This window comes from Plasmopara halstedii, assembly GCF_900000015.1.
Source record: "Plasmopara halstedii genome assembly, contig: Scaffold_2904, whole genome shotgun sequence".
Taxonomy (NCBI): Eukaryota; Oomycota; class Peronosporomycetes; order Peronosporales; family Peronosporaceae; genus Plasmopara; species Plasmopara halstedii.
In genome coordinates this window covers 1,018,960-1,037,124 of record NW_020189809.1, presented here as the reverse complement: position 1 = coordinate 1,037,124, position 18,165 = coordinate 1,018,960, and the positions used below count along the sequence as shown (strand labels likewise).

The window sequence follows — 18,165 nt, the reverse complement described above, 5'->3', positions numbered from 1 at the left end:
CCTCGCAAAAGAGGAGTATGAAGTAAAACAATACTTTCAGTGCTTTTTGCTTGAATCAGGAACACGACGTCGAGTGCAGAGGAACAGAGTAGCGACTCGGAATTTATTCGAGCAAGCCATACAATTATGTAAAATTTCATTAACGATAAGGTAGGTAGTTAATGTTTTTTCGCGACCTTTCGTGCTCTCTACCGTAGCGTCATTATGGAGTCGACGAGAATCCACTACATCCCAAGAAGCAAATCATAACTAAAATTCCAGCCCTGCTTGTATGACGACGGAGAGCAAGCACGTGTTGGCGCGCTTCTTGGTGCACAAAGTGGGTAGTTTTGTGGTCAAGGACCGTGTTCTGTGTCTCGGAGAATACTCGTTTTCAACGGTGGACAGAGAAAACCAGCAGGTGACCAATACATGGGCATATGAGGACGTAGACGGTGCGGACGTGCTTGAGGGTGAGACGGATTTCATTGTTCACACACCGCGGCATCGCATTAAGAAGACGGTCTATCGCTGTCAATACCGGATGGAGGTGCTCGTGTGTCTCTTGCGTCTACGAAGCCAACATTACGCTAAGTTGCCCAATGCCCCGCAGCCTTTGTATCCCGAGCTGCAGATATATGCGTTCCCTTGCCTGAAGTACCATAAGAGTGGCGTACATTCGTCTTGCGTCGTGGAAATTTGTCCAGATGGCATTTATCAGCGAGACTCGGAGGGGGATGTTATGAGTCACATCTCGTACACGAGTCTTGTGTCCATCGACATTATTTGCGATGATGACGAGGCTATTATGTTGAATGACTCGGATAATTCCAGTTTATTTATCGTCTCGAAACGCTTGGAGCTGGCACGAGCCATCACTAGCGTTATGAACGCTTACGGAATGCAGATTAATGAATATCGAAAAAAAACTCTGAAAGCAGCCCTCCAAGAAAATGGGAAAGTATCATTGACAACATGTATATCGTTCGAGTACACAGTTTTGTATGTCTCGCAGTCGAGCGAGCACAGTACTACCCTTCGTACTTTGTCTGCGTCAGAAAGGTTCCTCACCGAGTATGGAGACGCCGAGACGGTGATTGTTAGTCGACCCTTACATAAAATATACTCATTAATCATGCACGAGCATCAAACGTTTGAAGTCATTTTCGTGGACGGCGTGAAGCGTCAATATATCTCCGCACATTGCGAAAAAATTGTTTGCGAATTGCTAGCATCTTGTCACGCATTGGGGAACTATCAAGTGGGAGTCGAGTCGACAGACGAATTGGACTCAGTGCGCATGATCCCGCGCAAAATTATCCTGCAAGAAGGCAATCAAATCGCAAATGCCGTAACGAATGTGAATCGTGAGCTTAGGGTCGCACAAGCTAGTATTTTACAGTTACTGGCAGTGCATGGCCACCGGAAGACGGCTCGCTCCCAACGACAACTTCCTCGTGGCCTTGACGTAGAGATGCACTCACTGGCTATGGAACTGAATGCAAACACCTCAACGCCTGGTGTGGTCGCACAACCCAATAAACCTTACGAAAAGGCTACTTATGTACTGGCACGTGAATTTGATGACATTGTTCGTCGGCATGGTGCGACGCATGAGTTTGTAGGCACATACCTCGAGTCACTCTACCGATTGACGCTTGCGCCACCTGCCATCAACGAATTCATGAAGATACTGACCGAGGTAAAATGTATGTTGTGCTTACTGGAATTGTTTGGCATATTTAAATAACTTTGCGAATATGTGTTTGATACTATTTAGCGGGAAGACGAATATGTCTACACAATTTTGAAGGTACTAAGAAGCAAGAAGTCAGTTGCTATTTACTGGATGTTTATGGTGCTGAGTCGATTGATGGAATCAAAATTGCACAAGCTTCAGTGTCGGCAACTATTTTTAACAAATCGAGCGTTTACGACGACGCTTCTGTCACTACTTGATGAGGATTCACATGTGAGTTCTTAAGTACTATCTGATGCCATGATTACTAATATAAGCGTTCGCGTTTGAAAAGACGGGTCTCTTTTTGTCTGATCTCCCGACAATGAAACTGTGCCAATTCATCTTGCTTCTGGTGAAGGTAAAAGCTGAAAAGCAGCGAGAAATTTCAGACACGTTTTACCAAAGCTTGGCGACAAAATATCGCATGATGCTGCGCATCCTTTTCAGCTTTCCTGCCTTGAACACAGCTGAAGCCTGTGTCGGCATTCTTAGCAGAATGACGAAAAATCCGGCTTTTTTGCACTTTGGCAATTTGGGATCTCCCTTGCGGTCTAACGATGGAAAAATTCCTCGTCATTCTTTAAGTTTTGGCGAGACGTTAAACTTCGGGCCAGACAGCAAACGAAAAGCGCTTGCATCTCCACTATCGAGACCTCCAATGTATTCATCTAAAAGAAACAATTTTGCATCAAGCCGGAGCAGTAATTTGCTGTCATCTCTATCTTTTTCAAGTGGTGCGTCTGGTGTCCAGGCAAATGGGCTGGTTGTTCAGAATCCAGAAATGCTTTTGAGGCAATACAGACATTTTTTTGAAGCAACATGTGGTAGTTTGAAGATGGGAATTGATCAGTATGACGACCCGATTTTCTTGCGTCTTCGGTACAGGTGTCGCAATGTTTTCTTACAGGAGCTGATGAGTCATTTAGTGGGGGATGTTGACGAGTTTGAGCGCGTGTATAATGTTAGTTGTAGTCATTTCATTGGGTATATGGGATTGGCGGATGGTCAACGAGATAGAACCAAGTTTTATGTGACTCCACGGGCCTTGATTGCGGTACATATTGTATCGAATCACACTCATGAGTTTGAGTTCCGTAAAATTAACGAAATCACTCAAGCGACAGCAACCCCAGATGCGTTTGTTCTCACACTGAAAAACAAATTCAGATTAATTTACTCCGAACAAAGCAACGATATCATTGAAAGAATGAAAGCATTTGCTGGAGTGATAGGAATTCATCTTTGTTTGAAGTCTCAGTCTAAACTTCCTCTTCAGCAAGTCCGAAAGCCTCTTGATAAATCCGAATTTCAATCAAATATTTTTTTTGATGTGCAGAGATGTACTGGTCGACATGGATCTTCACACCTAAAAAAGAAAAGGCTTTGTTTTATAGACGGACATATCGAAGAGTATTCCAATAGCTCGAAGAAGATATATGAGCTGAAGACTTTGAGGCAAATTGTGATGCCTGAGCTGAAAAATTTTGATCTGCAAGCTTTGGTGGCACTGGTTTTCGTCGACTGCAGTCGTGTGGCTTACGTGCCATATGACATCGAAAGTTTTTTGGCAGCGCTTTACGACGGAGTTCGTTACGTTGGCAATTATAATGTCTCCCTGAGCCGCGAGTTCTCCAACCTGAATCCAAGACTGTCCGCTAGGGCACTGTTAAGAGACGAGCAGGAGCGTTTTCTTTATCACAATCATGATGGGCTTTATATTCCAGCACATGCAGCATTGGAGAAGGAGATTGGAATGGTAAGTGGGGAGGGTATGAGTATCATATCCACAACAAATAAGGTCATGCTCGCCTTCGAAAATTTAAATACAAATGTCGAAGTGGAAGATTTCGCAGAAATTTTTTTGCGTGGACGCTTAGAGAAGCTATCATTCAGTACATTGCTTAGAGGAATCAACAATTTGGTAGGTGATCTTTCGCTAGAACGTTTCAGTAAGAATTACGTCTAAGTGGCTTTGATGCATGTTTTGTCATAGCTTGAATATTCCTGCAAACCGCCGATACGTACAAACGAAGTCTGTGTTGTTCTAGAAGCGTTTTGTCGAGTTAATGATGGCTGCTATCGGCTTGCAATGGAGGATCTCAACAATGGCGCTATGGTACTGGTTTCAACACTTGCTCAAGTTTTGGTCTCAGGTGACCCAGTTGCAACTTTGTGGGCAGTTAATGCGTTACACTCGTTGATTGCTGACAAGTCGCGTTCTAAAGCACATCGAGTTGTCGAGAAGGCCATTCGCTTTCAGGTGTTTGAGCATAAAAAGCTAATTACTCTACTAACATGCCTACTAGAACGACGCAATTCCAGCGCTACGTTGGTTGTCTTACACTTGATCCTTGATGCACTCGTTATATCTCGCTCAAGCACGGACGATAGTCATTTTTTTGCGATTGTGAAAGATCTTGGGGGAAAATATACTCTTTTGCTAGAATTGGCGTCTCAAAGTGCAAACGCAGGATTGGCAGCAGCAGTTATATGTGTCTTAAAGGTTGTCATTGATCACGTTGATTACAAGGTGAGACGACGAATTTGCGACTCGGCTCTGGATTCGGGACTGACTGTGAAGCACCTGTATAAAGCGTTTTTTCACCCTTTGGACAATGCAAAGGAGACGTATCAGTATATTACGAGTATTTGGGTGACCCACCACAAGGCCTCACATGAAATGCTTGGTAGAATTCTTCCACACGGGTTTATACGTATGATCTCGAACCCAATCATACGAAAACTATTGAAGAAGCAGCGGGCACGCAAGACTAATTCGGTCCAACAGGACAGCATGCACAATTCGCAAATAGTGGCTGATAAATCAGGGTGGTTTATACGTCGCATGCAGCTTCAGATCGGAATATTATTCGCAAGTGATTTTGGAAATGAAACACGCGTTTCGGGGAATCACTCCCATTTGAATTATCCTGGGGAATCCTCGACTGACATGGCATTATTATCGGGCATGGTTAGGAATGACTTCATGCTTCCAGATTTAATTTGGAATGAATCAACGCGAACCGAGCTGAACGATGCCCTTTTGACAGCAATCGAAACATACGACCGCTTCAGATCCAACCAAGCAGCTACGATATCGCTGATTGAATCCCATGGAGCGAGCAGCGAAGTCAAGTGGAATCACGCCCAATTTTCGGTGCGGTACGAAAGTATTGCCCAGGAGCTCCAGGTTAGTCATTTTTATATACGTGTAATTACGGAAAGGATAGATGATGGCACACTACGACTGGCAGAAGTTGCCAACACTGTTCATGCCATGGAAGCAGGTACGTATCGGGGAAAAGTTAAGGACCCAAGCAGTCTCTTTTTGGCTAGTATGGATATCGCTAAAGACCCAGCAAATTTTTTCAATGAGGTTTATCAGTGTTGGATAGAGCATCTTCATCTCAACCAAATTCGATTTTCAGGTACGAACGATTTATCTGCGAGTGTCAACAACACTATTTTTCTGGCTGAAAGGGATCACCACGGTCATATGATGCTGAAAGTCATGATAGAGTTAGCTTGCGCATTTCCTGATGCTCGGCCGACTACGATGCATCGAGCTCGATTTCTTACCACATTACTGTACAACTCGTACCGTGCAGTCGAGATTCGAGATATTGTCGAATTAATTTCCGGATTAAGTTTATCCGATGAGGCTTGCGCCCAGTTATGCACTACAAATCTCATAAATGTGCTGCTAAACATGTCATTACTGTTGCACAGATGCAGATTAGTACCGAAAAAAAGCGACTTGATCAGTCTTACTGGTGACATGCCAATGATGGAATCCTTCATAAATTCTGAAGCAAATGATACGTCATCCGTTCCGATAGCAGAACTCTCTGTCTATGAGGAGTCAAGATATGCTCTAAAATGGAGCATTATGTCAAAGACAATGGAGACAGATGATAGTAAAATCGAAGGCCCATTCTTTCTAAACGGACTGAAAGAGTATATGAATGCGGACTCTTCCTTTTGTCATCGCCATATCGATGTGCTGTATGTTTGCTGCTGCTCCATGCATGAATCTACCAACTTGGGAATTGATGAGCACAGCTGGAAGTCGATGTTTGAATTTCCCGAGCTGCGTTGGATGGAACTTGTCGACGAGCCGATTGACGCAAGTTTTGCAGCATTTGCCTTAAAGACGTTGAGAAATTTTTTAGTGAAAGACCAGCTTACTGTCGGGGCAAAGGATATGAGTGTCTTCCCTCCGGCTTTGATGAATACCGTATTAGCTAATACGTCGTCGCTAACACTGCTAGTTCAGCTGCTCTACGTAAATATTGCGACCGTAAGAAGGTACACCTGCGAGTTGTTAATGTCCCTGGACGTGGAAGAGCTACAAAGTCTGTACCAATATGGCGTCTTTTACTTTATTCTATCAGCAGTTACGAACCCGAGAGCAGAAGATAAGGTACCTTCTTTTGTTCCAGAGGCAGCACTGCTGAAGCGGATCCATCGAGCTGAGCGGTCATCGGAGCGGCTAGCCGGTCACAGCTGCTTAGCTGATATGCTGCCTGATTCACTTACAAGCGTGCTGGATTTGGAGAGCTCAGAGTACTTTGCCGACGTATATTGCGGTCGTAAGCGTGACAAGCGCGTTCTTTGGTCTTCAAAGATGAGATCACATTTACAAGAAATGATCGGCGAGCATCTTCGTGACTTTCAAGAGAGATTGAAAGTGAGCGTTACTGCGAAATATATCTACACTTCGATCCCTCCAGTTTTTTACCGGGAATTGTCTGGAGATCTATACTTCGAAGGTATTTACACTTCAAGTATCAACCAGTCTGAGCTGTATAACATCGAGGTAGAGGATCCTGTTTTTTTGATGAAAAGAGCTGAAGAAAAGTGGCGATTTCTAGCACGTCGTCAGGCTGAGGGGTCGAAGGACAACATTTGTCATTCAGACGCATACAAAACGTTTGGCTGGAGAGAAGGTGATAAGTATTCTTCGAAAGAGTTGCGGTCGCGCTATCGGGAGCTCTGTCAGCAACAAGTCGAAGTGGGCTCACTTCGCCGAGCTTATAACTCACTGTGTGCTGTCCTCGAGTGCAAGAATACGGCTGATGGTGGGAAGACGTCGAATGAAACTGTTGAGCATATTTTAAAGTTGCAATTGCAGTTGCTGAACAAGTATAGCTCCCACTTTTTCTCATTTGAGTCGTCAATCCTTGATTTACTTATCCGCGCGCTGGAACCTCGACTGAGTGAAGATTTTAGAGTTCAAGACTTCGCGATGAAGTTTTTACAACGCTTGCTTTCCATCGCGCCTCACAATGGCCCGTTTCTCGTTGCAATCGATGGGAGCTGGGTCGCACTTCTTGACTTAACAGAAAGATGCGCACTTGGTAATGACGTGGCAGCTAAGGAATGCATGTTTTCAGTTTTGAAGATGATCCTTGATTCCGAGGAGGGAGTACAATCGCTTTTGAAGGCGGATAGAGGTGCGTCGCTTGGCGCACACCCGTCAAAACAGCCCGATCTTAGCTCGTTGAGAGATGTCGATAGCTTGACTCTTTTCTCTGCGTCAGAATATGCGTCGCAGAACGAAGAGAGCAATTCTACGTATGCAGGGCGTATATATTCGATGATGGACGATGTCATTCTCTCGTTTGAAAACATTCAACCGTGGCACATCCAGAAAATGTCTTTTGATATCGCGTCATCACTTTGTCGCAATCCAGGACTACAGCACCAAATAATGACATATACACGGATATTCTGGAAGGGGCTATATTTGATTCTGGCATCAGCTGAAAGTTCTTTGGTTGTTGATGGAGAGCAGGAAAGTACAACCATGTTAGAAAAACAAGAGCGTGAAATGATAGAAAGCGCTTTTAATGCTCTTCGCTCGCTTACATTGGGACCAGATGGAAACAATCGATCTATTGGGCTTGAAGCTTTGGCGAACCTTCTTCCGCTGGACTTTTTGGATCGCCTTGAAAAGCCAAATGGGCATGACTTCTGTAACATCTTACTATCCGACATTCGTGAGCCGACTTGCATCTGGAATGAAAGTACAAGAGCTGAACTTTCAAAGCTGACGGAAGAATTTTGCACGGACTCTAATGGTGATGGGGTCTCGTTTCTGGAGAGTGCCACACACTACATGTACGATTGCCTTAGCACCGAGCCTTTTGTCGGTGGTATTTATTTGCTTATTTTACTGGAAAAGTCGGATGGGCATCTGACAGCCATAACAGAAAATACATTATACCCGACGACAGCAATTGACTTTGTAGAAGCTCTCTTCTGTTTTCTAAATGAAAACAGAGATCCCAAGCTCGGAATTTATTCCGATACGATGCCGGCTTTGGATTGCATAAGTCTTTTGTGTGACTTGCCACTTTTTCGTTCTGCTATTGTGGAGTGTCTGGAGCAGCATGTTGACGACGAGGATGCAGTAAATGCTTCCATTTCAGTGGCAACGCTCGGCAGATATCTATTGCCGTTCGATGGTAATAATAAAGCAAATGCAGCAGTGTCAATATCATCTCGTCGATCGCTGTCGACGTACGGGTTCAAAGCCAAAACTGAACCTGACAATATCTTCACCTCAATGGAAACGGAATTTGGGAATGTGGACTATTTAGCCCGCCAAGAAATGGCACTGCTAATTTTAAACAAACTCTGTGGATTTGAGTGTAACTTGGAGCGTATGCTGGCTCCTTTTTGCCAATTTACGTGGTGTCTTCAGGTAATCGCTGATCACCTAAAGTATGAGCAGGCATTTTACGCACTTTCTTGCTTGGCTGAATTATGTGACACCTGCCTAGTGATCGCTCGATATGTACAAGAAAGTGGTCTATGGGTGGAGATTTTAGGCATTGCGCTTCAGTCGAGACAACACGTTCTACATGAACACTTTTTACGAGCTGAAGCACTGCGTGAGCCCGCATTTGAAGTGCTGCATTCTTTATTAATGAAAGACTTAGACTTGCGGGAAAAGATGTATAGCGGACTTTGTAGATTTCTGCCGTACCCAATCGTGTACCAAATTCATCTGGATCCGAGTAAGGCAACGCGATTCTTTGATGACAATCACGAAAAAAGCGATTTAATCTGGGATTCTCACAGGCGAATGGAAGTACGCAAGAAACTTGATCAGGTTATTTGTCGAAATCGAATGGAGCGATCGGTTGCGAAGCGAGACTCGGTTCTACTTGACGATGAAACAGATGTAATTTCGTGCCCTCACAGTGTTGTGGCAGGTCTATACATCGATCGCTTCTTATCTCAACCAGATGCAGATAAGTTGACAAATCCAGCCTACAATCTCGAGCTATTATTTCAGTTGTGGAGGACTGATCTAGATCAATTAATGCGCTTCGATTTACAAAATCCACCTAACAATATCAAGATAATTGCTGATGCCATTGACAAGTACACTATGGCAATGACGCACATTTTGCGAGCTTCACTTGACATCGACGAAAGCATATCAAACAAATGCATGCCGGAACAAATCGTAAAACTTGTGCGGTATTGCAATCAACACTTGATCACAAGCTTTCCATATCGCTGCGTGTTACGTATTGCTCGGCATTTAGTACAATTCCCTGAGATTACATCGAAGGAGTTTGTCGAGCTGCTGATTTGTCGAGTAACGATGCAGCATCCAGATATTCCACCTTTACTGAAGGTGCTTCGTCGGGTGTTGGAGGCACGGAATTTGTCGGTAACGGAAAATGAATCGAAATATGGCCCCGAGTACTGGTTAAAAGACCTCAACTACTATTCTCAGATGCTTGTCTTCCTGGAAGGGCTAATTGAAAAGAAGGAGCAGATCGAACCTTCACTACTTTCAAATGCTAATCGAGTCCTGCGTATTCTTCGTACCGAAAAAGAAATGCAAGTTAATCCGAGCTCACGCAGTTTCATGGGACGCTGGCAAAACTTTACGCTTGAAAAGCGGTCATCAATGCGCCGGAATCCGATCAAGACAGAACACCAACAATTACCGGATATATCAACGATAGTATCAGTTAATCAAGGCGTCACTAGCACGCACAGTTTTGATGTGGATAGAGCGCGAGAAGATGTGTCAAGTATGCGAAGCTTTGACGTGGATATTGAGAGAGACTCGTCCGTCCGAGTAGATGTCAAGAGAATGCCGACCGACCGCGAGATTGACATCGACGGCTCCTTAATACAAGCACCTCCTAAAAGCATTAATTTTGCTAGTGGTGCTATGGAGCTTACCGAAGTAATCGCCTCTCGTAGCTTCTTATTTAAAGGCGAAGGTGTGTGCCATTCTCCCTTGCCATCTCCGACGTCGGTCCGTTTCTCGATTTTAGGGGCTCGATACGAACCGATTGACACGCAGTATCACTCAAAGAAGGCAGCCGAGTATGAAGAGCACAAAAATGAAGAGCACGTTCCTGCTATTCATTTGCGCCGTGGAAGTATACCAAACAAAACCCACAAAACTGATGTGATAAGAGTGAATGCAACTGGCAACATAACGACTGGTGCAGGCAGCATTCCCACGAGTAACATCAAGACAAGCAACTTTGCTTCACAACTGCTTTCAGCCCGACCACGCGATCAAGCATCTGGCGAAGCTCTATTGGAAACAAGTCAGAACGAAACATATGACATAAACGCGGAGCGCCGTTATTCCTTACTGGACTCGTGGAAAGCTCCATCATCAGCTGCTCCAAATATGTCACTGACGACGCTCACTATTTCCCGACGAGGTCGTCGAGCTGCCGTGGTGTACAGTCGTATTACGAGTAAGAAGAAGAAATGGTATCACAGATAGTTGCAAGTATGGCATACACGACATATTCTCGGCTGATACAAATATTCCGTTTCCTCTTAATGATGTCCAAGGTGGTTTCCTGCAGTATTACTGATGAAGCGTCTTAAAAATCTCGGACTGAATCCAGAGTCAGATTATATGATGTCGGCGTCCACAGTCGCAACATCGAGTGCTTCACTCACAAAACTTCGATACAATTATTTTATAAATCTTTACGCTGTGGCAAATTTTGGATTACGTAATAGCCAGTATGAAAACATATTTGCTTTGAACACATGGTATTGCCACTCATGGCAAAACTTTTCTGTCCTTTTGCTACATCAAGATAATTACATGACGGTGAATATCCTGAATTTGATACATGTTGTGGTACCAACATGACGCTGGATAGACTGCTACAGAGCGTACCCCAAGTATAAGTCAAGATGATTTACATCTTGCTTCGTGACGTGATCATTACCTGTATGTGGCTTTTTCGCTGGTTTAATAAAACAGACTTTAGCCTGACTTCCGAAGTAAATAGCACAATTTCGATGTCACGGCGGGAGCTGGCCCTTGTTCCAGTAAATCTGTTAACAGCGCTTTTCATACTCATGAGCCTGCATGATTATACTATCAACCAGGTCTTGGAGGTTGAGTCTACGTTGCATAACTTCGTCTTTTACTAAACGGCACGTCTTATCCAGTCGGAGCTCAAATTAATCCATGTTTAGCGGTACTGTCACCCGACTACTGTATTATAACACGTGCAGGATTGTTACCACTGCTATTCAGCCTTCCTAAGAAGTGGTGATCTGCGGGGTCAGAAATCGAGGAGAGAATTAGCGGATATTGTCCAATGTTGAATGCTCAAATTACCGCAGTACCGATAGACCGATTTGAAAATTATCAGCTTGATGGAAAATTCCGGGCTTGCACCGCGATCATTCCATCATTGTCGAGGATACGATATGTGCAGCAGGAAGTGCGGACCACAAGTTCCGAGAACAAAGTAGTTCTATATTTCCACTTTTTCTATGGTGGTGGTACAAAAGTTGAGTTCTCACGGAAGGTCGATTAACATATTTCGTGTTAGGAGTCGTCAAATCCAAAACTGCTATCTTGCACCTGTTGGGAATAATGCAAGCTCTAAAAGGCGTTGTGAGGGTCTACCTTAATGGAGTCCAGCCATTAAGAGGTTGAGTTTCAGAAAAGGAGCTTCAGCCCAGGGTTGCTGGTTGTCGACATCAACGTCCCAGACAGACTTTGTGAAGCCGTGAAAGGTTCTATCGTGTCGTCAATCTATGCCCGACGTCTAAAAATAGTAGATACCACGCAGATACATCGAAGCTGTCGAATGCAGATTTGAAACCCGTGCGTCATGCGACGAAGACAAAAAAACTGCCGACTTTAACACCATGGCACGTTGTCTAGACCTAGACCTGGCATTCGTGGGAAGATTGAATGCTGTTGGTTAAAATTAATCGGCAACGTTAAATATCGAATTATCTCTCAAAGCTTTGGCATTTGACTGTTGCTTTTGCATAACATTGCGTCGTGCACTCAGCGCAATATCTTCCACAGTATAGCGCTTTTGCCAAGAAGTGAAGCCGCTCTGAAATCAATAAAATTGTCGGCATCAAAAACTCTCCCTCATCAAAACCAAATCCACTACGTGGTGGAGTCAATCGGACTTATAGATCAATTGAAACTTCTTGTAAACCTGCAGCACTTTGTGTGGCGCTCATTAATACTTAATGACAAGGCATGTTGGAACAGTTGTACGAAATTCACTTTGCCATTTGGTAGGTATATGAATATTCATAACTACCAAAATATCGGTATATGAAGACCGAAAACAGAGAACTCGTTCTCACGTTGGGCTGCTACTCAGTTGGCACGTTCTGTTGGCCCATCGAGCAGAGTACGGCATTAATCCTAATATTATATACTCTAGAAGTAGCAGATCGGGAGAAAAGTGTAGAAACTTCGGGTGCTTCTGGTAGCAGAGCACAGAATATATCTATCTGCAATTGTAAACGCAGACTTTTCAGGTCAAATCTTCCTCTGAGCAAAGTTCGACAATCTTGTTGCACGTAGAAGCACTTGTAGGCGATCCTACGACTAAGTCGTGGGATAACAGCTCCTAGCTGTTCCTTACCGTCCCGCCAAAGACACACTCTGGGGTCCATGAAATACAGTTCAAGAGATGTTACACGATGGAAACCGCGAATTATAATCAATGATTCCGTCTCGTCCTGCGATTGGGGCTTACGGTCGCTTCCACCTTACAAGCGCTGCTTGATGCACCTAGCAATATCTTAGCTCTCGATTTCCGATTATAACATGTCCTGTACTAAATTTGGTGCTGCTTTATGTGTACACCAAAAGCGCGTTCTGTCTCCCGGTAGAAGCGAGTTCATGACTCAGCAATGCTTTTCCAATTTCCTGCTTACCCATGGTTCGTGGCGTTCTGGCCACGTCCAACTAAAAATGAGATCGTGTCTCAAATCAAGTCCAGGAATCGACAACGTTCCACGCTGCCCCATAACTACGTAAAAATCAACGAAATCCTCGACAATTTCACCAGGGTCTTCGTTGTAAGAATCGTATCCGTAGTTGGCATCATCAATGCTTTTGCGTACTGTATACTGTTCTCGACAATAATATTTTGTCGGCAGTTGGTTGACACTCTTGTATCTACCCGACCTTTTATGTCTTTATCAGCTCGGGATCTTGATATGAACAATCAACAACTACGGATTGTGAGCCCTGCCTTACTAAGAAAGAGCCACTTTTTGGGCGACCTCTATGAGTTACAATAGCATCATGGCTTCCGCGAGAAGGTGGTTATTCCCCTTGCATGTAAATTCGATTTTGTCCTTGTTTTCAGCTGAGTACGAAAGAGCTCTGAAGGCGCATTATGGAAATCTGCGCGTACCGCGGAGTTGGTCTGCAGCTAAGATATTGCCTTCTTCTTCCTTGATATGGCTGAACCTCATTAATTTGGCGCGCTTGTAGAGATTATATTGTTAGCACTTCATCCTGTCCTCACGGCACGGAAATTATGCTCTGCATTAAATTCAACGTTTACGCCGTCCTTTATAGGAGATGAGAAGACGAGAAAGGTTTCGGTGCATAGAGCACCCATTTGGCGACTCTACATTAAGATGGCGGCCGATTCCATCTCCGACAGAGGGTTAGATGCCTTTGTAGCCATAAGAATTTTTAATCCTTGACAATCGTCTGTTAGGTTGCCGCATCCCATGAACATGAAGGCAGGATCTTTAAGCGCACGGGATACGCCTAATAATGCGGGGCGAGCACCCGCGATGTCTATCCCGTTAAACCACCCAATGTTGTAAACGCCTCCTTACAGAGATATTGCACGAACGTGTTCATTTTCACTCGCGACCTCCCATTTCGAAGATTTCAAAGCGATACACTGTGAAAACTTTTTAGCAGTACCAAATCTATGGCTATCCTAGACTTTCCCACCTGAAGAAATTTTTTTTTACCGGCCAAGCCCATCACAGGCCCGAATATTCAATACCTGCTACTTCACGGTGGAAAGTTTTTGTTTTTTTGCCATCATCCAATTATGGAGCACCTGGACGTGGCTCACTTGCGCGTTTTCAAAGCTGGTGAACGCTCCTAAGCGAGCAATTTTATATCCATCTTTTTGGCTGCAAGTTGCCTGATCCCGATAGCATTAGTCTGTTAAGCTTATATTTTTGTTCTTAGAAAGGATCTCGAGCACTTCATGTTCTCATTGATAGGTGCACATTTTTAATGAACCAAAGCTATCGATGATGTTATCAATAATTTGGAAGTATTTAGTGAGAAGACATGGAAGAGAAAGTTTGATGAGCAGTTGTAGGACCTCTAAGGATCAGCCTTATGTATGGACTTGCCGAGAAATATGCTTGTATATTCCCAGACAAGGTGCGCAGTACAAATTGCCGTATGACAGAGGCATTCGTTATTAGTTTGACAACTTCTTGGTACGAAGTATTGTATCACGCGGCAGTGGCCGTTGCCAAAAGAACAAGTCAGTGCAAAGCGACAGAAGCTGGTTACGTGCGTGAGAGCAAGTCTCTGCATTGTAGTCCAACCTTCTGTGTAAAGGAAGCCACAGATGGTTGGCGCTTTGTCCAAGCCTTTAATAAATTGAATGGAGTGATTATCCTTACCCAGACTCCGATGCGACGCAAAGATATGCTCCCTGATGGATGGTTGGCAGTACAGTTTCAAATTGATCGATCTAAACAATGTTTTCTATCAGATTCGGAGGCGCAAAATTGATGCACAACTAACTGCAGTCAGTACCCCTTGTAGTTTACTGTGGGGATGGTAAGTGATGCCATTAGGTTTAAAACGCCCCCGTGACTCTCAACAGCATAGTCACGAATCTTTTTTACCTATCTAAAGATTTTGCATCAACATACTTTGACGAAATATTTGCTATGGTAGAATACGATTGAAGAGTCTGATGTTGATGTTCATCTGATCATCTTCAGCATGTCTTCCATTTATGCGAGAGAGTGAGCTCTACGCTAACCTGAAACTGTGCATTTTCTTTTCACCTGATATTCCCGTTCTCGGCTGCTTTTTGGGCAGGAATGACGTTGGTGTAGATCCGGAGAAAGTCAAAGCTATCAATGATTGGCCTATGCCAACAATAAGTGCGAAACAGCTGAGACAATAGGTAAGCTTGGCCAGCTATTTGCACAACGATACACTCAATGATGCAGCGTTGGTGCAACCCTTAACGACTTTTTAAAAAATACCGTTGATAGGCTAAAGTGACGAAGATCTTGAGAGAAGTATGTGAACTTGCGATTGCAAACCACAATAAAGCTTTAATGTGACCCGCGATGCAAGTGATTATGCCATCGGTTGTGCGTTGATGCAACACAATGGCTAGGGTCGAGAGCGTGATGTTCCGTATCAGTCGCGACAGCACTGGCCCGCAAAACGAAACTATCTAGTTCATGACAAAGTGCTTTTTTAGCAATGAAGTATGCTTTGGTGAAGTTCCGTGTGAACTTGGTTGGAGAGGAGCGCTTTGCGATCTATACATATTATACCACGCTACGTACGGCAGTAAAAACTGCTTATCTATTGCAGAGAATTTCATTCTTTGCGGAATCACCTTTGTTATACACTAGAAGCCAGTATAGACGATATCTTAGATGATGCGTTGTCAAGACGTCCGAATTAAAGTCCAGGAGCGAAAACATGCACTAGCCATGTCGACAATACGAAGATGTTTGGACGATCAGAGTACAAGCTACGACTACAGTGCGCGAAGACATTGTCGAAGAGTACAAGTTTGATGAGACCAGTCAGGACTTGTTAAGGTATTTCGAGGACCCTTTTGATAAAGAACTGCAAGATCTTCTGTCTCGCACAAGATCGCGTGTTGTAACCTTATTGGAGTACACAATGAATTATTGTACTTTGCTGTTAGACACGGAGATATTGAAAAAGTTGTTGCCCAAATGATGAAGATTTGCGTCATCGTCTCTTATATAGGTATCATGACAGCTCTTCGGATGATCATCTCGGTCGTGATAAAGCGTATCTCAGTTATTCCTGGAATTACTATTAACCACATATGTATAAGTGGGTGCGCAAGCATGTGAGGACTTGTGAGATTTGCCAGAGAGTGAAACCATCGGGTTTCACTCAGGCCCCACTTTGGTCCTCAGCAGTGCCAACTGAAAGTTGGAAGTCTGTGAGTATGGACTTCATATTTAAACCCCCGCGTGACACACAAGGACACGGTGGCATATGTACCGATTCAGCCAGATAGTTCAGCTCGCGCCTGTTTTGGCTAATATCTCTGCCAAGAATACAGCTTAGGTCTTTGAAGATGTCGTTTTCCGTCTTCATGACCATCCGATTGAGATCGTATCTGACCATGAAACCCGTTTCATGTCAAAGTTTTGGCGTGCGCTGTAAAAAAAATTGCGCACCTCTTGCAAAGTTTGCGTGAACAACTCCATGCATGTCTCGACAAGTCATTCTCCATTTTATGTGAACGATGAGATTTATTCTAAAGTACCTGCTTCCATAATGGGCGAGGTCTCTACCTTGAGTGGGGGAGGAACTATGGCTTGAGAGCCACCGTCAGACCTAAATGCTGCCACAGAGCTAAAAGAGAATATTAACTCAATGGTACCTCTAGACAAAATGACGAGTCGTGATGAACAGCACGTTGATCACAATATTTTGAAGAGACAAACCGTAATTTGGTTTGCTCTCAACGCAATTGCAAAAACTCAGAATCTGCAAAAAGGGTAAGTAGGTATATAATGTCAATGATCTGATACGACTTATGAAACGGGAATTGCCCGTCCATGTACACACAATTACGAAAGAATGTTTAAGTCAACTGACACGCCTCAGCGCGTGTTGCTCGCTTCCAGCGGGCCGTTGACTTATGTATAGTAGAGGAAAGGTGAAACCATCGTGGTAAGGTCGGCTTAGGTCCAGGGCATCGGGGGCGAGTTTCCAGTGATGCATATGGAGTTGCACATAATCTATTGAGCACTACGCAGGTTTCAGCGCAGTTGCAACATGCCAATAGAAGACTGGTCGGACGAGGTCCGAGGCATGTTGGGCAAGGCCCATCAGATGCACGTGGAGCGGCACGTTATTCACTATCAGCAGATGCACTCGAAAGATGCGACTTCAGCCTACCCATAAAACGAAGAATGCAGGCGCATGCGTGTAGGGATGGCTAATGTATACGCATCACCATTGCTTTTTACCCCTTGAACGGTCCAATAAATTTTGGCAAAAGGTTTCTGCTTCCCAAGTTGAACACTGCGTGTTCAGGCAGATTTGTCGTGCTTCGTTGTAATGGGCCAGGTTCAATTACACATGCTGTGTGGACCACATACGTTTTGTATTCGTAACACTAAAAAAACACTTAGTATAGTTGTATATCGCCTTCAGTTCTGATACAATCTGCGCCTACTGGGTGTTGTCGTATCCCTGCGACAGACCAAAACACAGGTGCGGTGCGGGACATCGGTTCGATGGACATTGACGCGCCTTGCGCAGGGGGCAACCCATCCAAAGGTGACGGGTGTGCTCACAGACAAAAAACCGTCGGGCGCTTGAACGTTGCTCGGCAGCTCGAAGCTCTTCCTCCTCTTTCTCAGCATAGCTGAGATCCATTGGCTTAGGCCCGTTCGACAGCTACTAACCAAGGCGTGCCGACTTAATGTTGAATTCGGTATTCAATGCCACGTTCACCGCTTCTTGAAAAGATGAAGACGGATGCACACGGACGACTTCCAACTCCGACCTAAGCCGCTCATGGTGAGCGGTCAGGTCTTTGAGGGGAAGGATGGAGAGAATCTCCTGCTCTGGGTGAGAGAGATTGAGATATCCATCGCTTCCGCCTTGCTCCAGACCGAGCAACAGCGCGTGGCGCTAGCTATCTCAAAGCTCGGTGGTCGAGCGCGAGAATGGGCACTGACGTGTAGTTCTTCGGTTGGAGCTGCGTTTACCTCCTGGGCGGAGTTGAAATTGCAGTTCTCACGAGTGTTCTCGCCGCCTAATCAGGCATATTGCGTGCGATTGCATTTTCTTGACGCCCGACGGGCAACAGGGAATTGGTGGACTTTGCCAAGAGATGCGAACTCTCATTGCCGGGATGGCAGCATATCCTCTC

The 18,165-nt window shown here is 44.5% G+C and overlaps 3 protein-coding genes across 3 annotated transcripts; 2 read left to right on the top strand and 1 right to left on the bottom strand.

Annotated features, from left to right (window-relative positions):
* Positions 1 to 271: 271 nt before the first annotated feature.
* PHALS_05636 (Endocytosis protein RME-8, contains DnaJ domain) lies at positions 272 to 10,496 on the top strand (the record flags this gene model as incomplete). The annotated part of the gene is made up of 6 exons (XM_024719214.1): positions 272 to 1,681; positions 1,760 to 1,951; positions 2,013 to 3,641; positions 3,714 to 5,007; positions 5,106 to 5,148; positions 5,201 to 10,496. 6 exons carry the CDS (start codon positions 272 to 274, stop codon positions 10,494 to 10,496), a joined length of 9,864 nt encoding a protein of 3,287 aa, XP_024584535.1.
* Position 10,497: 1 nt separating this feature from the next.
* PHALS_15106 (uncharacterized protein) lies at positions 10,498 to 11,685 on the top strand. The gene has a single exon (XM_036407196.1). The coding sequence runs from the start codon at positions 10,590 to 10,592 to the stop codon at positions 10,875 to 10,877; it is 288 nt and encodes a 95-aa protein (XP_036263443.1). The 5' UTR covers positions 10,498 to 10,589; the 3' UTR covers positions 10,878 to 11,685.
* Positions 11,686 to 11,955: 270 nt separating this feature from the next.
* Positions 11,956 to 12,223, bottom strand: PHALS_05635 (uncharacterized protein; the record flags this gene model as incomplete). Its single annotated transcript, XM_024719211.1, has 2 exons — positions 11,956 to 12,090; positions 12,188 to 12,223. The coding sequence occupies 2 exons, from the start codon at positions 12,221 to 12,223 to the stop codon at positions 11,956 to 11,958; spliced, it is 171 nt and encodes a 56-aa protein (XP_024584533.1).
* Positions 12,224 to 18,165: the final 5,942 nt, after the last annotated feature.

Excerpts from the sequence above, each read along its gene's own strand:
- PHALS_15106 (XM_036407196.1), top strand. The coding sequence starts at position 10,590 with ATGAAGCGTCTTAAAAATCTCGGACTGAATCCAGAGTCAGATTATATG.